The sequence below is a fragment of the Platichthys flesus genome, chromosome 16, assembly GCF_949316205.1.
Source record: "Platichthys flesus chromosome 16, fPlaFle2.1, whole genome shotgun sequence".
Taxonomy (NCBI): Eukaryota; Metazoa; Chordata; class Actinopteri; order Pleuronectiformes; family Pleuronectidae; genus Platichthys; species Platichthys flesus.
The window spans coordinates 11,492,249-11,516,289 of record NC_084960.1 but is presented as its reverse complement, the minus strand read 5'-3'; the positions used below and the strand labels follow the sequence as shown (position 1 = coordinate 11,516,289).

General features: G+C 44.4%; 2 protein-coding genes across 5 annotated transcripts in view; one reads left to right on the top strand and one right to left on the bottom strand.

Annotated features, from left to right (window-relative positions):
* The first annotated feature begins 2,242 nt into the window (after nucleotides 1-2,242).
* aanat2 (arylalkylamine N-acetyltransferase 2) lies at nucleotides 2,243-3,853 on the top strand. Its single transcript, XM_062408031.1, has 3 exons — nucleotides 2,243-2,526; nucleotides 2,765-2,919; nucleotides 3,008-3,853. The coding sequence occupies exons 1-3, from the start codon at nucleotides 2,361-2,363 to the stop codon at nucleotides 3,311-3,313; spliced, it is 627 nt and encodes a 208-aa protein (XP_062264015.1). The 5' UTR covers nucleotides 2,243-2,360; the 3' UTR covers nucleotides 3,314-3,853.
* Nucleotides 3,854-3,895: 42 nt separating this feature from the next.
* Nucleotides 3,896-24,041, bottom strand: part of rhbdf1a (rhomboid 5 homolog 1a (Drosophila)) — a 33,402-nt gene continuing 13,256 nt past the window's right edge. For 2 of the 4 annotated variants that reach the window (XM_062408004.1, XM_062408002.1), the window contains exons 2-19: nucleotides 14,490-14,634; nucleotides 14,261-14,400; nucleotides 13,611-13,718; nucleotides 11,929-12,142; nucleotides 11,049-11,255; nucleotides 10,760-10,882; nucleotides 10,470-10,633; nucleotides 9,722-9,973; nucleotides 9,498-9,609; nucleotides 9,302-9,376; nucleotides 8,392-8,553; nucleotides 8,199-8,299; nucleotides 8,045-8,108; nucleotides 6,981-7,075; nucleotides 6,817-6,892; nucleotides 6,392-6,492; nucleotides 5,127-5,280; nucleotides 3,896-4,982 (exon numbers count right to left, since the gene is read on the bottom strand). In XM_062408004.1, coding sequence (XP_062263988.1) covers nucleotides 4,563-4,982; nucleotides 5,127-5,280; nucleotides 6,392-6,492; nucleotides 6,817-6,892; nucleotides 6,981-7,075; nucleotides 8,045-8,108; nucleotides 8,199-8,299; nucleotides 8,392-8,553; nucleotides 9,302-9,376; nucleotides 9,498-9,609; nucleotides 9,722-9,973; nucleotides 10,470-10,633; nucleotides 10,760-10,882; nucleotides 11,049-11,255; nucleotides 11,929-12,142; nucleotides 13,611-13,718; nucleotides 14,261-14,400; nucleotides 14,490-14,606 — 2,685 coding nt within the window. In that variant the 5' untranslated portion in view covers nucleotides 14,607-14,634 and the 3' untranslated portion in view covers nucleotides 3,896-4,562. The other 2 variants (XM_062408005.1, XM_062408006.1) reach the window with 2 other exon arrangements.

Genomic DNA, 24,041 nt, shown 5'->3' with positions numbered 1-24,041 from the left:
ATGCATAACCCTAACCTTAATCTAATTCTAATCCTAACCTCAAACAACCCTTCGATTTGGCGAGGACCAGACAAAATGTATTTTTATTTTGAAGCGTTCATCCTTACTGCAGGATTATATAGTATTATTATTAATTTTTTTTTAATTTAAGAAAAAGTTTGATGAAAAGTCGCAGAATTCTTATGCCTACATTATCAATGTCTTGAGACTCTTTTGATACAGTTTGACATGGTTGCGGTCAGTGGAAGTTTAAAATCGTGAACTACTTTTAATATAGAAATTGCATCTACAGCTATAAATGTTAATTTGCATGTGAAGCACACACACATTGCAATGGGCAGCTGATGAAGGTCACTTCACTTTAAGACAGTTTTTCCAGCTCCCTCGCTCTTTGAAATCTGTGTAATGTGTTTCATATTTCAAACATAATGACATTCCTCTGCGTTAATGTTTAACTGCTGCTCTCTGCTCAGCTGGACCAACAGGTGTACACCAGTGGAAAGTTTAATAAAGATTCAGTTACACTGTGGCCTCACGCTCGCCTATAAAAACATAATACACTGAGGGACATATGCGTGTACACACACACATACACACACACACAAACACACACACACAGACACACACGCACATGAACACTGTGAGAGATGAGGTGAGAGAAGGTCAGGGGTTGAGATTGTACTGTATCCATATAAAGTTAGAGCTCTCAAATGCTGTATTAAAGTCCTGTCTCCTTACCTAATCTCTTTTTTACATTTATGAGCTTGTCTGAAAAGCTGAAACAGGTTTCTGGGATTCTCAAATTCCAACCTTGTCATTTACTCGGCTCTAACAGGCCACAAGGAATTATTTCTAAGTAACTCCGGTTTCAGGCCACCCAGATTGACAAAGCTAATTTCATCGGTAGACAACTGTTTACGTGCTCGCCTCTGACACCCGATGATCTCACGAGCAGAGATGTTGTCGTGTCTGTGATTGGTCAGCGGGCCAGGTGACGCTGTGGATGGCTCAAGATAAAGGAGATTTCCCGCTCATCACTGTAGGGGAGGCCAAAATAAGGCAGAGGGATGAATCAATAATCCTTAAAGCAATTCTAATTTGGTTTGATCGCGTTAGGCGACATAAAACAATATCATGCCCGAGCCTCGAGCCAGGATGTGGTGGTGTGAATCCTGTGCAAAGATAGTAGGGCCAGTGGCAAAACAGATCAGATGAGTGTTCTCTATCTGTTTGCTCTGAGTATTTGCAGATGCATGAAAGTCTGTGTAAATAGGTTTACCTCAGGCCAGTCGGGCAAGTGCTCTCTCATTTAATTAGTCAGTGCTAAACCTCTTTGAGGCATGAAATCATCTCAACAGCAATCCACACAAATCCCCCCCATCACTTGGTACAGTTAATTTAACCCACATGCCCTTGATCGCCAAAAACATGCACACACACCTGAATTTGTCAAGCACACGTGAACATACACTTGCTTGATGAATACCAATTCATACATCGTCACATCTGGTTCTCTGATAGAATCCCTGGACTTTTTCTAGTTGGACCCGTTGTAAACAAAAGATTCTTGCCACAGTGAAAAATAATAATAATATTAATAATGTATTTTTAGTTTTTGGGGTGTGGGGCACAAAAAAATTATTGCTAAAACCATCCATTTCAATTTGTGTCTAACACAAATTTGTATTCAGTAGATTGATTCTAACTAGATGCTTGTTTGTTTTATTTGTTTGTTTATTTCATTGCTTAATTGTATCCATTATCTCTTGCGTTAAATTGTTTGAAATTGTGATTGCAGTGCATGTATTTTCTGTTTTCATGTCTGTGAAGCACCGTGTGAAACTGTTTTCAGAAAAGTGTAAAATATTATTAATATTATAACTATTGTTATTATCTCAGTGTTTTTGGTGTAGGTGATTTTATTGTTGTAACTATTCTGTAATGGTAAGTAGAAGTATATTGAATGTCTAATTAATATATTGATGCAAATACTGAGTTGTCGTTCTCTTGGTTTAGTACCATACGTAGGAAAACCCCCTCCCCTTCAGAACAGTATGTAAGTCATTTGAGAGCAGGGGATTTAGAGACTTTGGAGGCACATGCACCGACAGCCATCCTACTATGAGATGACCACTTCACAGAATGAGTTCAGAGACACAGAAGAGGAGCAGGACAACAGAGCAGGAGGGACACAAAGGTCAGCATCTTCACCTGCTGCATCACAGGGGAGGCTTTTATTTATGTGACTTCTCCTCGACTGCACCACTACTACAAGTATTATATCAGAAAAAACCCTGGACAAAAGAAAAAGACACAACAAAGGAATCGTAACTTCCTGTTGAGTAAAGTGTTGACACATCATGGCAAAGCAGGTCAGCCGCTCACCGCTCCTCAAGCCCTTCTTCCCTAGGACGCCTGTGAGGGGGGTCAGCCCTCTGCAACAAAGACGCCACACGCTCCCCGCCAGCGAGTTCAGGAACCTCACGCCAGAGGACGCCATCAGCGTGTTTGAGATCGAGAGAGAAGGTAAATCACTGAGATTTCCTGAAGCTGACTCAATAAGAAAATAACCTGATTACCAGTTGATTTAACTGATTTGACAGATGTTAAATGAAATATACTGCATTTTCCATCTGAAACGCTGTTTTCGGTCTCTCAGTTCCAGTTCTAACTTTAAATAGAAAACATTTCTTTCATCCTTTCTTTATGTTGAGTCCCAGGACATGATCCACAGCATAACCTGGTTCTTTTCACCCCCTCCCAGCATTCGTCTCTGTGTCTGGAGAGTGTCCCGTCACCCTGGATGAGGTGCTGAATTTCCTGAGTCAGTGCCCTGAGCTCTCACTGGGCTGGTTTGAGGAGGGACAACTGGTGGCTTTCATCATTGGCTCTGGCTGGGACAAGGAGAGGCTTTCCCAAGTATGTCATTTCTCAGTATGAAGTGTAAACGAAAACTCCATACAAATTACTGCATGTGTTCACTAATGCCTGTATCTCTCTCCTCCAGGAGGCCATGACTCAGCACGTCCCGGACAGCCCCGCTGTGCACCTCCATGTGCTGTCGGTGCACCGCCACTGCCGCCAGCAAGGCAAGGGCTCCATCCTCCTGTGGCGCTATTTGCAGTACCTGCGCTGCGTACCGGGCCTCCGGCGAGCTCTGCTGATTTGCGAGGACTTCCTGGTGCCTTTCTACGTCAAGGCCGGCTTCAAAGAGAAGGGCCCGTCAGCCATCTCCGTGTCCAACATGCAATTCCATGAGATGGAGTACACGGTCGGCGGGCAGGCGTACGCCAGGAGGAACAGTGGCTGCTAGTCCCTCGATCCCAAAGCCCACCCTCATACTTCGACCTTAACGGACTCAGGGCAGAAGAGATTAAGAAAACCCAGCTGACAGAGGGACAGATAGAAGCTCAGCGCCAGTAACACCAGTGGACTGGGTTCAGCATCCTCATGTCAGCAGCTCAAAGCTTGCTTTGACCCACTGAGCGAGGAGTGACGACCGTTATGCCAGAAGGGATCAAACAGTGGCTTTGCAGATGATAATTGGGCTTTCCAGATATTCAATTATTTCCCCTTTGTTACCAGTAGAATATTCTAAGCTCTAAACCGTTTTACCATCTAATCCTTCATATTTCATGGTTTGTAACTTAATCAAGGTACCTAAAAAGCTGATAGAGGAAATCAAACCTTTGGCATGAATACTGTTCTATTTTTGTAAACCATTCAGTGTGATTACAATAATATTGAGTAATTTGAAGATCTATATATCGATCACGTAGCCTCTAATAATGCTCCGATTGTTTTATTTCTGTTTTATCTCTATGTGGCTTCATGTGAATAAACTCTTCTAACCGTCAAAAGTCATTTTCTGGTGATTGAGAGAAAGTCACACACATTTGAGTTTGTAGTTGTGTTTTTTTTTACTGTTGTTTTCAGTTACATGTGAGTAATCAGGTAGCTAAAACACTACCGTGTTCAAAACAATCATCACTTCTTGGGAAGCAATTAAACAAATAAACATTCGAGTGCTCAGCATAACGTAACAAAAATATGGCAGTAGTTGGTACATTTTATCAACAAGGCACCAAAGGTTTCAGTATTTGATTTTCGTCCCTGCTTCAGTATGAGGTTGCTTGAATAATAATATTAATTATTAATAATAATAATACTCATTATAATAATAAAACCGTCTGGAGTGTGACTGTAAAAAATAAAAAAGATCCTTCTCTTTGTACCAGCGCTGGTTTCTGTAATTCCTGCCTGACGTGTAAAGGGCAGCTGGGAGCTGAGACGAGGTTCAGAAGTGCCATACCTTTGTTTCACTTGACAGTTAAGGAGTGAACTGGGAGGTGATTAAAAGAAGTTCTTATGATGAGTGGCATAGGTATTCATACTGACAGAGTAAAAAAACACAAGCATATTCTCATAGTTCACAAACAGGAAGGGGGGGGGGGTTGACAGTCCCCAGCCACACAGGAGCACAGTGGGGACACATACTGGCTGACATCTTTTTGTTTTTTTTTGACCTGTTGCCTCCCTGTTGAGCTCACGCTTTCCGCCCCTCAGTGAAGGTGAGCGTTGAGGTCGTACTTCGCGCAGAATTTGTCCGTGAAGGGGATGCAGGTGAGCAACTCGCACCATTCACACTTAATGGGGTAGACGTAGAAGAGCACCACGAGGCCGGAGAAGAGGCCCACAAACACCAGCAGGAAGACGATGATCTGGCAGCGTTTGCGGTACAGGTCCGTGCGGCCGAAGCTGATGTAGGGGAGGAAGGCGAAGGACAGGAAGAAGCCGGAGATGAAGCCGGAGATGTGGGCGAAGTTGTCGATCCAGGGCAACAGTCCGAAGGCAAAGAGGAAGAGCACCACGCACAGGAGTTTGGTAAAGGCCCTCCAGGGCTGGGCCAGGATCTGCCAGCTCTGGAACAACTCCACAAACAGGCAAGCCAAGATCCCGAACTGAGAGCCAGCTGGACCCACCTGAGAAGAAGAGAGCAGAGGGAGATGTGAGCTGGTGAAAAATGTATGATACGATTTAAAAGTTCTTTTCATAATGTGGTGCGAAGTTGATTTGGCAGAGAGAAATCTCAGCCTTATAATATTTTACAGTTTTGTGGCAATCACCTCCGCTCTGTAGGGTAAGAAGATGGCTGAAGCTAAGTTCCCGGTGATGCCACTGATGATGTAAATGATTGAGATGCGCAGCCAGCCCGCCAGCTTCTCCAGGTCCCTCAGGATGGTCATCTGGAACGCCACCGACACCAGGCAGTGCAGGATCCTGGGGAGGAAAGATGTGGGGAAAAACGTGCTCATGTGCGTGCAATGTGATGTTGGAATGCGGTCCGGGGGGTGGGGGGGGGGGTGTAATCTGTCTGCGTTGAAGAGGCGAGCCCCCTGAAAAGCCGACTTTGCCCATCAACAAAATCGAACTCTATCTCGTGGAGGCTTAATGAGTTCATGGAGCGAAGGCACTTTGTTTAATTACCCAGGAGACAGATAGCAGACAGGAGGAAGATGAAGCGCTGCTCCTCTGTGCTGTGAGGTCAGCTCTTTGAGACAACTGACGGACTGATGGCTACAAACTACACCACAGTGCTGCTGTCCCGCTCACATTTAAAGTCTTTAACTGCAAGATATAAAAGTGTTCATCAGCACGCACGTCTAGGCATATGGAAGTTCTATAGGACAGCTTCAAATACGTTCGATCTGCTTTCTTGTAGAGCATTGCTTTGCATATAACCTGAATTATTGGATTATTTATTTTGAACATAAATATCCAAATATGTTTAGAGTCACATCTTTGCCACTCTTGTAAGTTTCTCTGTTCAACAGACTGTAAATAAAGAGGGACCACTCATCTCCCACTATCCAGAGAAGAAGACTAAATATCCCGGACATGAATGCCGCCATCTTGCCCATTTGAGCCAGAGTCTGCAGAGTCTAGAGACCATCTTAACATACAGTCTATGGCTGTTTTAATTAATTTGCTCTATACAATATTAGTATATTGCTGTTATTTTCTGTGCACTCTTTATGCTACGCTTTTGACGAGTGATGTCAATTTCCGTTTGTGTGACAAACATAAACATGAAGTGATCTTTTAAACATCCTGTTCTTCACTGCTGGGTGCAAACACTGTCCCTGAAAACCCTGACGGAGCCTGTTAAACTGAGACTAAGCAGACCTTCAGCTCTTTAAATTAAGCTTCGACGGATTCACAGGCCGAGCTCAGCTGCTAAATCGTGGCTCCTGGGAATGAAGATTTTGTTTTATTTGCAGTCTGGGGAGTAAAAGCTTTACACACTTTGATTTAAAAGATCAATTTTTAAGGTTTTCCATCTCTGATGAAGCAAAATCACTTTTCATGATCCTGACAGCTGTCGACTCACCCAGCATGCAGGAAGAGTGAGAGCCACAGCCTGTAAAACTGATCTGGGATCTCAGGGTTGAGGAAAGGCAACAGGCCACACACATCATCCATGCAGTGCACCTGAAGAAGGACAGAGGAGAGCATGTTCATTAATGCCCCTCAGTCATACTGAAACTTACAACCACAAACAACATGGACAGAAAGAAACATGACTCATACGACTGATCTGGCAATCTAAGATCACAGATTACATGCAACTGAAGTCTGCCTACATAGAAATGCTCTCACTCGGTTTTCAGGAAGCACACAAAACTGTACACTCGATAAAAACAGCAACAGATGCAACGCAGAAACTTTTTGCATCGAACAGCTTCTCCCTTTTTACATATCCCCAAGAGAACATAAAAAGTTTAATTTGTGCGCACTGAGGAGAGGGATGCTTACTTGAGAGCAGAGAGTAGCCTCCTCATGAAAGTAGCCATTCATGAAGGTGCAGTATTCCCGGGATGTGATTTCACACCTTGCAGAAATACGAAGAGCAGTCAGTAATCTTGTCAACCAGTCACCCGTCATATTTCAGACTAGCACTGGGTAAATGTTTTCCTCACCTCCCTTTGGTTCCAATGCAGCAGGGTCGGCCCGTGATGGTACAGTCAATATGAGGCAGGTTGGTGTGGTTCCCTGTGTTGTACCTGGTGCAAATCTAAAAGACACAGCAGAGGAACAATCCTTTAAAGTTTGAGGAGTTTTGAGTTGAAGCATTATAGGTGTGTTGGATGTCAAAGCTGTGGCACTTGTTATCGGTTTGGTGCAACCTTTAAAAAGTGGAAAAATTAGATTTTCTTAAAAACAATGTCACATTTTGTGTTAAAATCCTGAAGATTTCTGAATTATGCTGTTTCATAATGCTCCCAATTCAACATCTGTACCACTTATCCTTTAAGTGTTGCGGGGGAGGCTGGAGACAATCCCAGTTGACAGTGGGTGAGGTCACCAGCATATCGCAGGGCCGACATACACAGAGAAACAACCATTCATAGTCACATGCTTTGGTCCGTGGGAGGAAAGAAATTGCAGACACAGAGAGAACATGCAAATGAAGAACGGCCCAACTGGGAATTGTGCTGTGAGGCAACAGTGCTAACCACTTTACCACCATGTGGTAAAGTTTCCATACAAAACAAAACCAAGTTGTGCGGAATTAACTCTGTAGCCAAGACTAAGTTGCACAACTATGTAAAACCAAGAAACCAGCATGGTTATACTGGTACTGAAAATCTAACCGAGAAAGAAACCTTTCAGACCTTATCGACCATTGAACTACACTCCTCGTGACATTATCCACGCTAAAATAGTTTTTTTTCTTTATTGACAGTGCCAGGGACTTTTCCAAAAAACCTGAAACAAAGATAAACTATTCCTAAATCTGGCCGATTAGTCTGTGTGGAGTTGACATGTTATCTCTCTCTCTCCTCGTTGGTTTTCCCCTCCCACAGTCTGACTGGGTTAGGTTAACAGTTTAAATTGCCAATAGGTGTGAATGTGAGTGTGAATGATTGTTTGTCGCCTCTGTGATGCGCTGGCGACCTTTCCAGGGTGTAACCAGCCTCTGGCCCAATGTCTCCTGGGATCTCTTCAAATCTTAACCCCAGGAAAGGTTCACTGCACTCACTGGCCACTTGGTGATGTCATCAGGCCATTCATGAGGGGATACCGAGGCGGGCTCTAGACATATCCTGTAAAGAGACAAACGACATGCATACATGACGTAGGGATGTTGCTTTATTCTTTAATCTCTAGATAGAACATCTCCTAGTGCGTCTTACCTGGGGTCCTGATGGCACACCGAGCCATGCTGTCTCTTTTCACCGTTTAACTGGGGGGTGCTGGAATGCATCGGCCACTTCACCCACACAGCTAGAGTGCTCTAGAAATAAAACCGCAAATACAACCGATTAAAAGCTGCCTACAGCTTCGACCTCTATCCGAATTGTAAAGGTGTTGGATTTGTGTACAGACCGAGCATTCCTTCTCTGAGGTTTGGACACAGCCAGAGCGGTCGTTCCGCACACAGCAGGCAGAGTTGCGTTCAATAGCTCTCTTTTCCCTGATAAGCTCATGCACCTGCTTGTCCTGCCGCATGCAAGGAGAATATTTGGCCCCCAAGTGGATCAGAAATTCCTGGCAATGAATAGATACGATAAAATTAAGTGTTTATAAAAAGACATTTCATCATGAAGGCTTGAGTTCTCATTTTAGTTTAATTTATGATTGAATTTAAAAGGGACTGTTGGTCTGTGGTGGAGGTTTATGCACTCACTGGGTGCATAAACCTAGCTTGTTTGTTTGTTTGTTTTTGTTTTTTGTTTGCGGGATTACGCAAAAAACACTAAACTGATTTCCACCACAGAGATGGGAGGATCCAGGATATGTTTTTCACTTTCTTTAACATTACAACATATGGCATTTAAAAAATTCATAGTACAGTATAATAACGTATTAAAGTTTTTCAGGGAATAATTAGTGGATCTTGATTAAATAAAAAGGCTTGTACACTAAGTGGGCTGATATTTCTGGGTGTGTACAATTGGGTGCATATCTAAATTACAATCAGAATTTTCATAGAGAGGTAGTTTTTTGTTTGCAGCCAATGTACGTTATAAATAGAGCTTGAAACCTGCAACTACCGCTCATGTGTAGATGAGATAATGTGGATTCAAGAAGATTAAAAACATATTCCTGAATATTTTTACAAAATATATTTTGGGGGGATTCAGATCGGTTTTATGTTATTTATTTATATTTCTACAATATAAACGAGACAATCAAGTCCATGATTGTTCGGCCTTGGTGAAGGTGTGCGCTCTACATTCTGATTGCTTTTGTTATTTTCATCAGATGAAAACAGCAGAGAGAGAGGAGAGCTCACCGAACCCGGCCCGATCCAGAAGTTCTCCTGCTGCACAAACTTGACATTCTCATACACGCCTTTGTTTCTTAAAACCTACATCAGAAGAAATCGAAAAAACAGAAAAATCTTTCAAATTAGATGTGAGCGCAGTACTGGGGTGAGAATATTGTGATGGTGTGTTGAATAAGACGTTCATCAGAGCGTTCTGACTCACAGAATCAACCGTCTCATGCTGGGAGAAGCCCACTGGTGCAATACCGTAGATGCATACAGCCAAGATTGTGATGAGCAAATGGACAAAGGTGATCCAGTATGTAAAAAAAGGCCTAAAGAAAAAAGAAGGAATGTACTTTAAAAAAAAAAATCATCATCATTCATCAGTCTCCACTGAGGGAAATGGAGAGATAGAGCTCATTAGTCAGATAGGTGGTTCCGTACCTATGGTCATCCATGTCCTCTATCTGCCTCTTGACGTAGCTGTCAATTCGGTGGCGGTAGGTGCGGTTTGTGAGCTTCCCCACCATGCCCAGCCCATATGGCCTCTTCTCCCGGGCAAAGAGTTTCTTGACAGGTATGACGATTCGCTGGCCGCGCCGCTGTCCGTGAACACTCACCACCTCCTGCCGCAAGGGCACCTTAGGTGGTCCCGGGGTTCCTTCCTTGGCTTTACGCCAGCCTCGCTCCAGAGGTCTACGAGAGGAGACAGAGGGGAGAGGGAGAGGGATATGAAGGGAAGGTTTGTAACAGAAACTATATGACATTCCTCTGGTTTTCTGTATCACGTTGAGCCTTATCTGAGACTTGAATTTTATTTATTTCACTTATAACACCTAAGACATGGCTTTATCTCAGATGAGATCAATGATAATATTTGTTTACTTGATTTGCATTAATTGGATTTTGAAACTGCTTTCAAGTAAGATGGATCGCCGGACATATTACATAATAAACCTATGCATTTGTAAATTTTTCCATTCATATATTGTGTATTTCTTGTTATTACCACTTTATAGTTGTTTTTTACTTTTAAACTTTTTATTTCCTCTTTCCTGTTTCACAGTTATGACAAAGCAGTATTCCTACAGGGATCAATTTAGTTTTTTCTGATTGTGATTAGTTTAAAAACGGTTTGTTTCACCATAGCTTGTATGACTGACACTGTGGCCATAGATGCACAGTAACTCACAGCATGAGGTGACTTCTCTCCAGCTCCGTCTTATCGAGGGCGCTGCCTGTCAGCTCCGTCTCGTCCATCTGGCTGCTGGGCTCCTCCTCCTTCACGCCCGCCTCAGACGGTGACTCGAACACCTCGTCTGCGTACGTGGACAACTCCTCCTGCATCAGAACGTCCTGTGGACAGAAAACCGCTGATCAGAGGAACTCAAAGTCACGATCTCTTGTGGGTTTGTAAAATCAATAAACACAGTTGCCTAGCAAAAACCGCAGAATAAGATTGTCGTCGTTTTTCTGAATTACTCTGGCGAAGAAGGATGTGTCCAGTTCATCTTGAAAGTCCAGCATCTCTTCCTCCATGAAGCTGGCGGGGGTAAAGCTTCGTCTCTGGGCCCGTCTCAGAGTGCTCTCCCGTATCGAGCGCCCCTGAGAAACACACAAACAAACAAATATGCTTCACAACTGCCATAATTCTGACACAATGTAACACAGCACCAATGAAGATCATAAAAGTATAGGAAGTTTGTTTGTTCATCATGTGCTATCTTTTCTACAAGCATTGTCGTCTTTGTATTCCACCTCTCTCACCCACCTTGACCAATGCTGCTGCAGCCCTGAAGCTCATCTTCGCCACTGACTCCCTCTTTCGCCGGCGAGGCAGTCGGTTGAGACCTGAGCGGGAGCTGGTGAAGGAACAGAGGGAGGCAGCTCCGGGGGTGATGGGGGTCTGAGGTACGCTGTAGCCGTCCACCTCCTCCACCATACGGAAGGCTCGCCCTCGAGCCAATGGGTCCACAATCTGAAGACCAAGTGGGACGTCATCAGAAAAAGCAGAATAACAATAAACATGGTTATGCCTCCACAACAGCGACAGCCAGTGACCTGAGGTGCTATGTTTTCGGGGTTGTCCGTGCTTATCATAATTGCTAACACGATATCTCAAGAGTGCCATTGGGCAATTTCTTCAAGTTTGGTAAAAATGTTAAATTGGACTCAAGGATGAACTGATCCGATTTTGGTGGTCATCTCAAAGGTCAAGGTCACTAGGACCTCACAAAATCTTAAGAGAATCATTTTAAATGTGGTAAATAATCACTTCGACTCGCTGATTAACTGATTGAATTTGGATGGTCAAGGGTTAAAAGGTCAAGGTCACAGTGCCCTTTCAAAATAGGTTGTTGGACTCTGGACCATGATTTCCCAAGAAGAATTTCTTCAAATTTTAATTCAGTTTCCAACTCTACTCAAAGATTAGTAGTCAAAGGCCAAATGTCATGAAGACCTCACGAATCTGGAAAAAGTAGACTGCAACTGCACATGTGAGCGGAGGCATACATTTTTAGTAACAATGTGAATTATCTAGAGACATTCAACACATGTTGTAGCATATATTACATTCAAGAATACAATTATTTACTGTTTTCATGACTTTAATATCAAAAATTATTAATGTGCATAACAATTTTCCTCACCTTTTGCATGCCATGCTGTGAGGAGTGGACATAGAGCGGAGGCGGGGTCTCCGTGCTGGTTAAGGAAATGTTGTCCTGGCTGGGCAGATCCATCTCCCGGATCACCTGTGGCTTCAGCTTCCCGTAGCGGAGGCTGCAGTGGCGCAGACTTTTCCTCTGCCATTTCTGAGTGGCATCGCCATCTTTGCTGACCCCGAACCAGTCCGCTGTTCCCCTAATGCCACAAACACTGTCCTTTCAGTTCTGGGTCACAAAACTCAACATAAACCAAGGAAGCAGTGGTCCCAGTTTATACTGCTTTATTTCTCACGGACAGAGCTGGAGTCCTATCGGGCACAGTGAAACTTGAAAAAGAGAATGCTGACCCTCTGTATATGGAGGAGTGGATCGGCAAACATGCAAGAGACTGATAAGCCCGCATTCCCCTTGATGTCAGAAAGAGACGTAGATAGTGTGTGTAATAAGAGCAGTAAAGGGAATATGCCTGGGCATGTTTTATGTTTGTCTGAACACTGGGAAAGAAGACAAGCAGCAGGTAGGTAGACACAACTTGTAACACACTGAATGCATGGTGCCCAGTCACACACTCCCGAAGCCTAAATGCTCAGAGAAAGAGAGGATTACAGTCGTTCTGATGCTGCGAATGAAATCCAACTTATTCACATGTTCCTAATCTTAACTGACGCGAGCAGACACCCAATCCAATTAACACAGAGAATGGAGGATTTTTCTTTTTTTGTGCATGACCCTCTCCCCTCTCTGCTAAACCTAGATGAATGCACATGCCATCACAGTGCTGGTGGTTGAGGCCTAATAAGTACCAGAGAAAACAACGTTGCTGCACCCTGAGGGCTAGGAAGTGGAAGTGGAAACATTCTTCAAAGAAATATTCAAACAAGCGAGCTGTGTTTTTTCTCACTAATCACCAGCTGCAGAGAGACGGCTCAGTGTATTAGGTGAGAATCTATTTCTTGCTCAGCTCACTCGTTCTTTCCGTGAATAATTCTCAACGAACGTGTCAGTGGAAAGTTAACAGCTAATATTCTATCACAGCGCCAGTGGACACAGCCCTCACTGTCCTTATGAGTATGGCTGCCAAAGTGCCTCAATCGCAGCAGTATAGGTCATAAATCCTGCCTCCTCCATGTTAATCGATGGGAGATGGCCCAAACTAAAAGGTCAATGCACAAATCAAATGATCTTTTCTCAAAGACGGTTTCTGTTATTTTAGGTCAATCAATCTAGTCACAAATCCCGATTTGTCTCATATGGTCTTAACAACGTGCGACATTCTCTGAGGGAAACTAACAATATTAAACATTCTAACGGGGAAAAGCGGCAGAAACCTCATTGTTCCCTTTTTGTGGTACATTTTTTTGTGTTATCTGATGTGAGGTGTCAGGAAAGGAGTGACGACCCCTCCCTCTGCTGCCATGCTGTGTCATTACTTTGCCTCAGAAATCAAGAGGAACTTGTAACAGGGAAATTACAGCTTTTGGTTTCAGATCTTCTTATGACTCAGTTAAAAAAAAAAACACAGCGGCGACAACAATTCTTTTGAATCTAGTAATGTGGGAGAATATACTCACTTGTTCCCTCATTGTAAACAAGTGAGCAAACACCAGACCTTCATCCTGACCCTAACACCTGCGGTCTTGTGAGGGGGTGACATCCTGCCGTACCTGAGCAGGGTTCTGGAGAGCGAGTGGTGTTTCCTGGTGCAGCGGCGAGCAGCTCGCTGGCCCTTAATAGGCACCGTGTTAATCCGCTCAAAGTGCACCCTTCTGCTGCTGTGACCAGGCAGAGCAGGGGCCATAGGGAGGCGACGAGGGACAGAGGAAGAAGGAGGAAAAGAGAAAAGACAACAAGAAGGCAGTGAGAAGGAAAGGTGCAGCTGGACAGGGTCTGATCGTGCAGAGAGAGCAAAGCAGACTGTTGTATTTTCATAGAGATTCAAACATTAGGAAAGTTCCAACCGGGCAGATGTTACTGAGGTTGTTAATCAGAAACAGCCATGCAACTGGTAAAAAGGTAAGGAAAGCAGAAACACTGTAGACGTGTGGAAAAGTTATGCAATGGGACACAGGGAGCTAATATTCTCCATTTACTAATGCTCATGAATATTATATAAACTTATAAATCACAACATTTTATTCCATAAACCAACACACACACACACACACACACACTCTTGTCTACCTGATGTAAGCAACAACACTACGTGCAAGCTATGTTGCCAACATAACCTTAAGATGTGGGAAGAGTTCATTCTATATCACATCAATATGTCCAATATATTGAATCAATCCAGTGTACTGCCGGCTGCCTGTACCTCTTTATGGTCTGAGTGATGGATGACTGGCGTTGCAAGACAGGCCGCCGGGTGTCGAAGAAGTCCCGGGGCGGGGACTGGAGGTGAGAGGTCTCCACTGGCATGCTGACACTGCGCAGGAAGCCCTGCCTCTTCACGGGCTGCACGAGACATGACACAAGGTCAAAAGTGAAAACGCAAGTCAGGACAAAATGATGTTGAGAGGGCCGACTCGGCAAGAGAAGAGCACCTGAACAAAAGTGGGATGCTCGTCCAGTGACATCTGAGCCGTGGGAATGTCCAGTCTGAGCCAGGGAGGTTTCTTCCTCTGCAGGCTGCTGGTGCTCTCCCGCCGTGGTTCAGCCATGTTCTCTGTCCCAGCCCAGGCCTGCCAGCTACAGAGAGGGAGAAAATGAGAAAACCATGTTATTGAAATGCGTTTCACACGAATTACAAATCACAGTAACAGTCGTCAAAACACATGATCAAGATCGTCTCCTATTTTTGCAGCTGCAAACATGATGATTACAATGATTTGTGCTGCAGAATTGCTTCACAAGAGGGTGCTAAGGCCCCTGAGTTGAGTCAAGCATGGGCGTTCACATCTTCGTGTTAATTAGAAAGTCAAGCAAGAACCCTCTACAGTTGGTGAAAACAGTTGCTAAGACATTTACAAAAAGCAATAAATACTCGAGCTGCAGTGTGAGGAAGTGTTCATTCTTAAAAAGATAATCCCTTCATTCTACAGTTAAAATCAAACCTAATCCCTCTCGGTGGTTAAAGTCACTCTGCTTCCAGAAGGCATTTACCAGAGTCTAATGACTGGGCATACATTCCCATGACGGGGGCCTGAGGACCACAGGAGGTGCACAGTAAACGTCAGCCTCACACAGCCTGCCCGCAGCTGTAGCCTTGTTATCAACACCCTGACGTTTTACTGTCCCACTGCCTAACCTCACTTCTCTGGGCCTGCTGCTTCATTTCCTGTCGTTTTCTTCCTTCCCATCATTCCCACGGAAATGTGAACTCCTTTACCTTTCAACAGCATATAACCACTACTCTCCCTTCAAATGATGGTATCTGGTAGTATCTCACACACTTGTTATGGATTTAAATATGTTTTAGTCTACAGACAAGAGCAAATATACAAAATAACTAGAATTTCACTTAGAAGGGCACGTAATCCTAGCTCTAACCTCAACCCAAAAGACAAAACTATTCCCTTTGGTGGAAGGCCGGCAGAAATAAACAACTTTCTGCAAAGCACAAATGTATAAGTGGGCCGTCTCCTCAGCTGCTGAGCCGTTACAAAAACAAACAAGTTTATTTTGTTCTGCCTTCCCGTCCTTTTCCTGTCTCATTTACTCAAAATGCCTCACAACATGGCATCGTCACACAGTCATTAAGTCATATCCGGGGGTTTGAGCCCTTGAGCAGCCACAGCAGGTCACGTCCTCACTTCTCTAGTTACAGCTCTTTGAAAAACAGTGAAAATAAAAGTCCACGTCCAGCGGCCACATCTGCTTTCTGTTGCCATTTAGACACACCACAGGCTTCTGTTTTAGCCCAAGTGATGATGGGAAGCGTTGTCAGTGTATCTCGGCAGGGACAGAAGGAAAACCTCAGAGCTGAGGGGGCAGCAGAGGTCATCACCAATGTGTTAATATTTAAACGCGGTCCACGACTTGCTGTCAGCTATTTCTCAATTCACCGGTTCACAGAAGGACAATGGAATGATAGAAGAAAAAGCAGTGGTGGAGAAAGTACTCCGACATTTTACATAAATGACAGTACAAATGAATAGACTGAAATGTACTTAAGTATAAGTACACACTAACTTTCAACTTGAGTAAAATACTTGCTTTTAAATAAGCATAAGTATTCAAAGTAAAAGTACTTGCCAAGTGTATCCTATTCCCTAATGCAACGGTCTACTCCTTCATTATGGCTGAGATTCAGTGGTGGTCTCTTTTGAATCTATTGGAAGTTATTATAGGGGGCGGGGTCTAATGTTACCTACCCACTCTGATTGGATCAGGGGTCCAACTCGCTGTAAAAGTAACCTAAATCTACTTAGGTAAAGTACAGATACATGAGATATATAGTTAACTTCAGTAACTAAGTAATTGTACTTTGTAATATCCCATCGCAAAAAAACTAGTTGGGTTGTACAACAGTCTGCATTCTAGTTGTTATTAAAGTCTGTTCACTGTCAGTCTGGGCAGTTTCTATTAAGCTTGTATATTGAATGTTGTTTGACCTCCGGTGACATTGTCTGGACTGTGATACCAGATTAGCGGAGCAGACTGGACTCCTGCCAGTAAAGTGACACTTTGAAGTCCTGTGTCAGTTAGACCCAAATATTCAGTGTCCGCATGACTTCACTCGTGATTGAAATGTCATTATTCATTAAAAAAAAACTAAAAAGACTGCAGAGTCATGGACTTCATCTCTCTCATACTCAAAGTTTGAGAAATGCAAATGTCACACCAGCAAATCAGCTGGTGTGACACAGAGCAGCCCGCTCTCTCTCTCTCTTTCTCTCTGCCTCAGGCTGGACCACCCGACATTTAATTACTTTCGCCATTAGTCCAATCAGTAAGGCTCCTGATACAGGCCAGATCTGGGAAAGTGTGTGTGTGTGTGTGTGTGGGGGGGGGGGGGACAGGGCAGCTAGAGTACCTGCTTTTCCGCCTTGATTAACAGTGGTTGATTGCTTCGGCCCTGGTTGCTCCTATTCGCCCGTCGCTGCAGCTCTGCCTCCAGAGAACGAGGCAGCGATGGGTGGAATCAAACTAAACAACTCCCATTGTTCCTGCGCCGAGCGTCTCCCTGGGCATTCAGCTTTTCTTTCTTCTACTGTCTCCCACTCATCTTGTCCGCACTTACACATGATTGCTTCTTACAGGCGATTAAAGCCCCACAGCTCCTCTATTTGCTGTCTACTTGATTGTCATATTAAACCCACACAAACTATTTAAAAAAACATTAAAAGCGATGTTAATGAAACGAGACAGTGGCTGAAATATCTGACTTTCAATTAAAGCAAGACCACCGCCATTACTGAACATCTGTATCCCACACACTGAAGACTCGTGAAAGTTAAAACGACAGCCGAGGCCAAGGCTTTGAAAGTCTGTCTCCCTCACTCTCTCTCTCGTCCTCCTCAAAAAAACATGGCAGCTGAGCTGGCACATGCCGGCGACTCGAGTCTCAGGAGGAGTTTTGCTGGAGCAGTTGGCGTTGTCGCTGCAGCCACGACTGCCACCGACTCATTTCTCACTGCAAGCATCAAATGTCATCTCTCCAATGAGTGATAACCAGACATCCAATGCACCAGAGAAGCTAGTCCCTGTCTGAGAAAGACGTGATTTCACAGGCCGGACGTCCTTCTGAGGCAGATGTCCTTAGGGGAAGGTGAGCTAATTGAATTCTGTGTTTTCCATCGATCAAGGCTGGAGGATTAGTCCTCCCATGACACAGCATCTGTATCTGTTCATGGTCAAGTTTGACACTAAAAGAAAATCTGTCTAAAAGCACCCGCTTCTTCAGACAGGACTATACTATTAAAACTATTCAACCCGACCCGCTGCTTAGCTAATGCACCATGGTATCTTATCTCTGTCTCAAGGTTATTGTGGCTTTTCTATGTCGCATGGCAGCGATGCGAAGCGTGTAATAGTTTCCCACAGTGTCAACATTCCCTGCTTCAATTTGAGGCTGACATTCTTCAGTCCACCATGACTTAATTTAGTTTCTTCAAGAGCATTTGTTTTGACTTGGAGATTCACATCTCGCAGAGGGGGAGAAAAAAACCACACCCATAACTTTGCACTGTGCCTCGCGAGAGATTGGCTTCCTGCTATCGCTTGGTCCTTGTGGGAAACAAACACTTCCTACTCAATCACGATACCATGACAATCCTGCATGTGCATGAATTGTTTTTTCATTCTGAGGAGAGACAGTGGCCCTCCTCTCCATTATTCCTCTCCATTAGGCAGTGGAGGAGAGACAGACAGGCGGATAACACACAGAGGACGAGCTGGTGTCTCTCCGAGTGCAGAGATGTCCAGCAGGCCATCGTTACCGGGGTTGACAAGCATAACTCGGACTCTCTGTGTCCGGAGGGCTGCGCTCTATTGTATTATATTCTACATACAAACTCCAGCCCAATGAAGTTCTCTGTGTCATCATTGATACAATCACTTGGTAAATGGCCTCCAGTCATGCAGAGAAGGGCTCTGGCTTGTGACAACAGAGGTCCGGCTCTCCCAGGTGAGGCTTAATGTCAAAAAGAAGACAGACTCAGTGAATGATTCTCTTAGAACCACCTTTGACATGCTGGTGAAAAAGCACAGTGGGGGTGGAGGCTTTGTTTTGTGCAGCATAACTAGTTTTCTGAGTTATGCTTCAAATATGCAGAGGGTTGTAAGAGAGCACTGGCCTCCTGTTTGTCATTCATCATAAATTAAACAGTGATCTGGCTCTTTTATGCTGAAGCTCTCGGCATCTATTGGCTACAGTTACCGTTTTTACAATCTCACGCTCTTACATGGAAATTAAGTGCTCATTCCTGTGCCATTTAATCTGTCATAAAATATTTTTTATTATCAGACATTTCTGAGATAGTCCTGTGCATTCTCCAAATCGTCTCTATCCAGGGCCAGCTTGAATCTCAGTGGATGCCTTACCCAAATTCCTCAAGATCCCAGGCTGAAACAGAACCACACTGAAATGGCAGAGCAGGAAACCACATGAAGTCTAACCATTACGGACATGAGCCTGGCGAGTTTTCTGGGAACTGTGTGTGCTCTGCTGGTGTACACTGCTCTACCGGAGCTGCAGCGCGCCGAGGGTGGCTGACAGAGCTGTGTCATAGAGGTTGACAGAGCCTTAGGTGGTCGGCCAAGTAGGGTCCCCGCTCGCCCCCGGCAGGAACACAGGCAGGGTGGACAGTGGAGAAGAGGACTCGCTGCTTCACATCCATGATGGGTGACCTCATTTAATCTGGCTATAGTGAGAAGTCCGGATACCTCATTCTTGAGAGCCGCAGCGCTTCCTGGCCGCAGGCCTTCGTTCCTCCTTTCCCTCTTTCATCCTCCCTTCTGCATGTTCCTGTCGCGGCTACTACAGGTCAACTCTTCCACCACTTCCGCTCAAATGATTCCTATTTAACAGCGAGATTCTCAATATCGATTGATGTCATTATAATTCAATGCAAATCTAATCTTGTACCAGTTTGACTTACAGATAACTGTTTTCCTGAAAACCTGGTGGCACAAACTGGTTATGTTTTGTTTTCCCCATGCCTACACAGTTTGTCATTCACTATAAAGGTTCCTACTATCCATTGTTCTTTAGTCTCACTCCTTGCTGCAGGCGAGGCCTGACACAGGAAACTATGGTGGAAAACAATGCTATTCAGGAAGTTACTCTCCTAATCTAACGTATATTCTGCTCTCCTCTATTAAAAGAAATGCAAACCAAATCAGAAATGCTCTCTAATGAAATGCTGCGCAAAGCAGACACACTCAGTGTTGCAATAGAGAAATCAACCTCAATGCAGTGGAGTTCCTATAAATGGGATTTCGTAATGATGACCAGAAACTCATGACCATGCAGTCACTTTAGTGAAAGGGTGGAGGCCTTTGTGAAACAATATGAAGAAGCAACCGATCTCGCATTTCACCTCATTATATGATCCAAACATAAACCATTTGCCCTGAACAACACAGTGGGCGTGTGTCCTGTGGTTCCTGCAGGCATCTGAGGCCCATCTGCGAATTAACTGCAAAAATCTGTGTTTGATCTTAATATAGCACATTATGCTTCAGACCACGATGAATAAAGAAGCTGGTGTAATTGCAAAGATACTGATACTTTCATTTGAGCGAGGAGAAGAAGAATCACAGAGGAGAAACGGGCGACTAAAAATAAATGTGTTATATTGCAGCGCAGACGTTAATACAAGGTGACTTCACCAGTAGTGGACGATATACACAAGCTGGCAATTAGGGCATTTGTATGATGTGTGTCTTCTTTTCAGGCAACAATGAAAACAGCGAGTCTGACACATGGCTCCTTTTGCACACATTGCTCACCTACACATATGACATTGAGATGTGCAGGCGTAAAGCCTCTCAGCTCTCTCCATCTCCCTTTCCACACATCTCACAGGGTAGAAAATACGCTGTGAAATACAGCCGCAGGCCGCAGACCGGACTGCAACTTAGCACCAGTAAAGCTGCCGTCATCGAAATGACCCTACCCATGTGACAGGGTGTCATGCCATACCAAGCCTTACGACATTAAAAAACACATACACAGAGAGACATCAGAAATACCCGTCGCAGCTGACCCCGAGATCGAGTGTCCTGGCTCGCTCCGGGGACGGCACGGTGGGTGGGGCTGCTGTGAGTGGCAAGGTGGGAGATTGAGACTAGGCGTGGATGGTGGGCCCAGCCAAGAAGGGCTGAGGAGCGTGTTATCACAGTGGTCCAGGTCTCTAGCTCGGGCTGGCAGGATTTTACAAACAAGAATCAACGCTTTAGTCTCAGTGGTTTCAGTCCCGAGTGACAGATTCGTACCAGGTTGATTGCCAGACTGCATCACTGTCACAACAGTGTTTACTAAATGAAAGGATTGAGTGCCAGAGACATGAATAGCTCATGAAAGTATAAATGGCCCTCGAACAGCAGGCTGCATGCGTGTGGTGTATTTTTAGAGCTCCATTGCAGATGATCATCTGCATGAAACCGTAGACAAACACAGAAACCATCCTGCTTCACATCTCTGGGTTCTCCTAAAAGCAAACATGAAGTTTCATAAAACTGCTTCCATTAATATCCGTGCAAGATGCAATATCTGTATCTGCCATCGAGCGCCACGCACCCTTTCCTCTACAGAGCCTTATATTTCCAGGCGGCTCCAGGTCCTAGAAAATTGCATTTGGTTATTTTATCAGGAAGAGACTCAGACTTTCATCGTGCAGCAATATCCTGCACAAATAATTACTTTAATATCATCGTGTTTACAAACAGAACATCAGATGGGCTTCTGCACAAAGTTTCCTTCCCTTTCTGAAACACAGGTGAAACACTATTACATGTGTAGCTAATTCAGCACCTGAATTATTTAGTCATTCTGCAAAGGTGAATTATTTACTACACACTTCCTACTGGAGCTTCTGTGCGCATTGGCTGAGGCCCACGAGCCAAAGCGGCTGTGTTCTCAGCATTGTTAGCGGGGGGCTGTTTCTGCTCACGACGGCTGGCAGCATAGGCCTGTCTTCACATCAGTGGAAAAATAAACCTCTCTAAGTAAATCTGTATCATATCACAGCCCCGGAGTTGTGTTTGTGCCTCTAATCTCGAGGAAGCAGCTGAGAGTAAAAAAACTCCCCCGACGCGGGCTATATATACCTCACACTCCGAGACAACTAGATAAGGTTTTATACATAACAAGAGGTCTGTGTGTATACTCTGCAGCCACTTCGGTTGGACCGGGTAACACCCTGCTGAATCAGCTCACCCGCGACCACTCTGGGATGTTGATAAGTTGTTTGTTTTAGGGACTCCAGCTGCCAGACCTGAAACCTAGTTGTTTGCTGTAGTCGCTTCTCATCAGCTTCTCCTGCTGGACCCTACAGCGCATCTCACCGTGACGGAGAAATCCAGCAGCAGCTCCTGAAACCCACTGCACAACACATCCACACTGAAAGAGCACGTGCATGATGAAAAAACGCTGCGGGCCTGGTTAGAGCTGCGTGCTGAGGGCAATTAATGAAATTCAACGAGATACTGTGATACTCCACAGGCCCTGTCCCATAATCTCAGAGGCTGGGAGACGACTGGCAGCGGATGTTTAAGATCTACAGGGATTAAATAAAAACAGAGCTGTCGCAACACATCTGGCTTTGCAGTTAAACCGAATGTCAAATATGCTGTATAACATCATAGTATAATCTGCTGTTCGGGTTGAGGGAGGCAGGTGGATTAAGCAAAGAAACTGTCCACACATTACAAATTAAATAAATATATTCAATTCATAGTGTCTGTCACATCATTTGTACATTTACAGAGGATGACATGGTGTCTTACAAATCTTGGAGCCTAACGGATAGAAACAGTCGTTTCTCCGTATTTAATTTCTAAATTAGTCAAGGGTTGTCAAAACACATCAAAATTGTGTACAATGATGCTCACATTATTCACCATAATTAGGAAATCAATGATATTAGTGTCAGACTTTCTTTAACCTTTCTTTTGACCGGCCGGGCTTTTACGCAAGGTCTTACAACTGACGGCTTAATAAGAGCCTCTGCTTTAGACAACAAGGGGAAGTGAGCCGTCGACCTTGCGGAGCCCCGTCCACCCGAATGTGGCCTGAGACTCGAAACAAGCACCGTATTGTCTACGGGAGGTTTGACATTCTCTCCGTAAGTAAGAGGAGAATCTCACATACAGCGTGTCCTAACAACATGTGATCCCCATCGAAATAGTTTCCACCATGATATCAGCCTGAATCAAGACGACAAAAGGCTGCATTGTCCGGCCTGATGTCGACTGGGCTGAACAAGAGCAGCCTGAAGATTTCATTCCTCCATCAATGGAAATGATGCACTGAGCAAATTCTCTGCTTCGGATAAGGGAGTTAACTCCATTAAGTTTTCGCAAAAGACCTCACATTGGAGGTTAATGGTTGAAAACTATAACTGAGCACCAGAGGCTGTCAGGTTGGATCTGATCAATCAACAGGATTAAAAATACTTCACAAAAGGAACGCCGTGGGCTCTGTCATGTCACATCCTCTGTGTGGGGACGACCACCAGCGTAGAGTGAGGTCAGATTACAGCTTATTTTACTGTGGTGCGCTCGGAGGAAGGAAGTGTGGAGCAGAGGAAGGGGAGACGTGCAAACGAAGGCAGGAAACACGCCGCAGACCGAGCGCATTCTGCGTGTCCGGTCCACACGACCACGGAAACAACAGACTCTTGCTCACATGCACAGCGACACATCCACGCGGCACACGTAAATACACACATCCCATCTCTGGCCACGATAAAGCACACATCACCGTATGAAGGAAAAAAAATGTTTGCCTGAGGCCCTCCGCCCACTCCAGCCCTGCAGACAGAGAGCGACATCTCAGGGAACTGTGACATTGAAGCTGACACATCTTTTGAAGGCAACAGATGAAGTGAGGCTTGCCACTGTGGGACAATGGGAATTAACCAAATTAGCTTGGATTTAAGCAGGGTGGAGAATGGAGGCCGTCTATTCTTCGTGACAGAGCTTTTCAAAGTCAACCCTTAAATTGCAGCTTAAATTGCTTTCTAGAGGCCATAATAAATGAATCATGAAACTGAAATCATGTTAAATTATAACATACTTTCAAATGTATAGCATCTCAAGCCATGAAGTAATCCATGAGTGGTTCAGAGGCGAACAAAATGCCTGATTTAAAGAGCTTTCATGTAACGCACAAGGAGTACCTGTGGTCAAAATCAAACCCATATATGAGTTCTAAATACAGTGAGTATAAACTTAAGCATTTAAATGGAGCATGGATAAAAAGACAATAAACAAGAATTGTCTTTCCTCACATTGGTCAAGTTGGAGTGAGTGAGTTGGAAAACCCCTCTTCTTCTATTACTTCCCTGAAGCCGTCGGCCTTTCAGGTCCACAATTACTTTCTAAAAGCAGAGTTATGCAAACCTGTCACATCAAAGAAGGGTTTATATGAGGTGATAATGTCACCTTGAACGTTGTAGACTTACTTTGCCATTCTGTGAAATACATAT

Bases quoted from the DNA above. Each gene is read 5' to 3' on its own strand.
- aanat2 (XM_062408031.1), top strand. From the start codon at position 2,361: ATGGCAAAGCAGGTCAGCCGCTCACCGCTCCTCAAGCCCTTCTTCCCT. The intron at 2,527-2,764 runs GTAAATCACTGA...ACCCCCTCCCAG, and splicing joins GTTTGAGATCGAGAGAGAAG to CATTCGTCTCTGTGTCTGGA. The intron at 2,920-3,007 runs GTATGTCATTTC...TCTCTCCTCCAG, and splicing joins ACAAGGAGAGGCTTTCCCAA to GAGGCCATGACTCAGCACGT.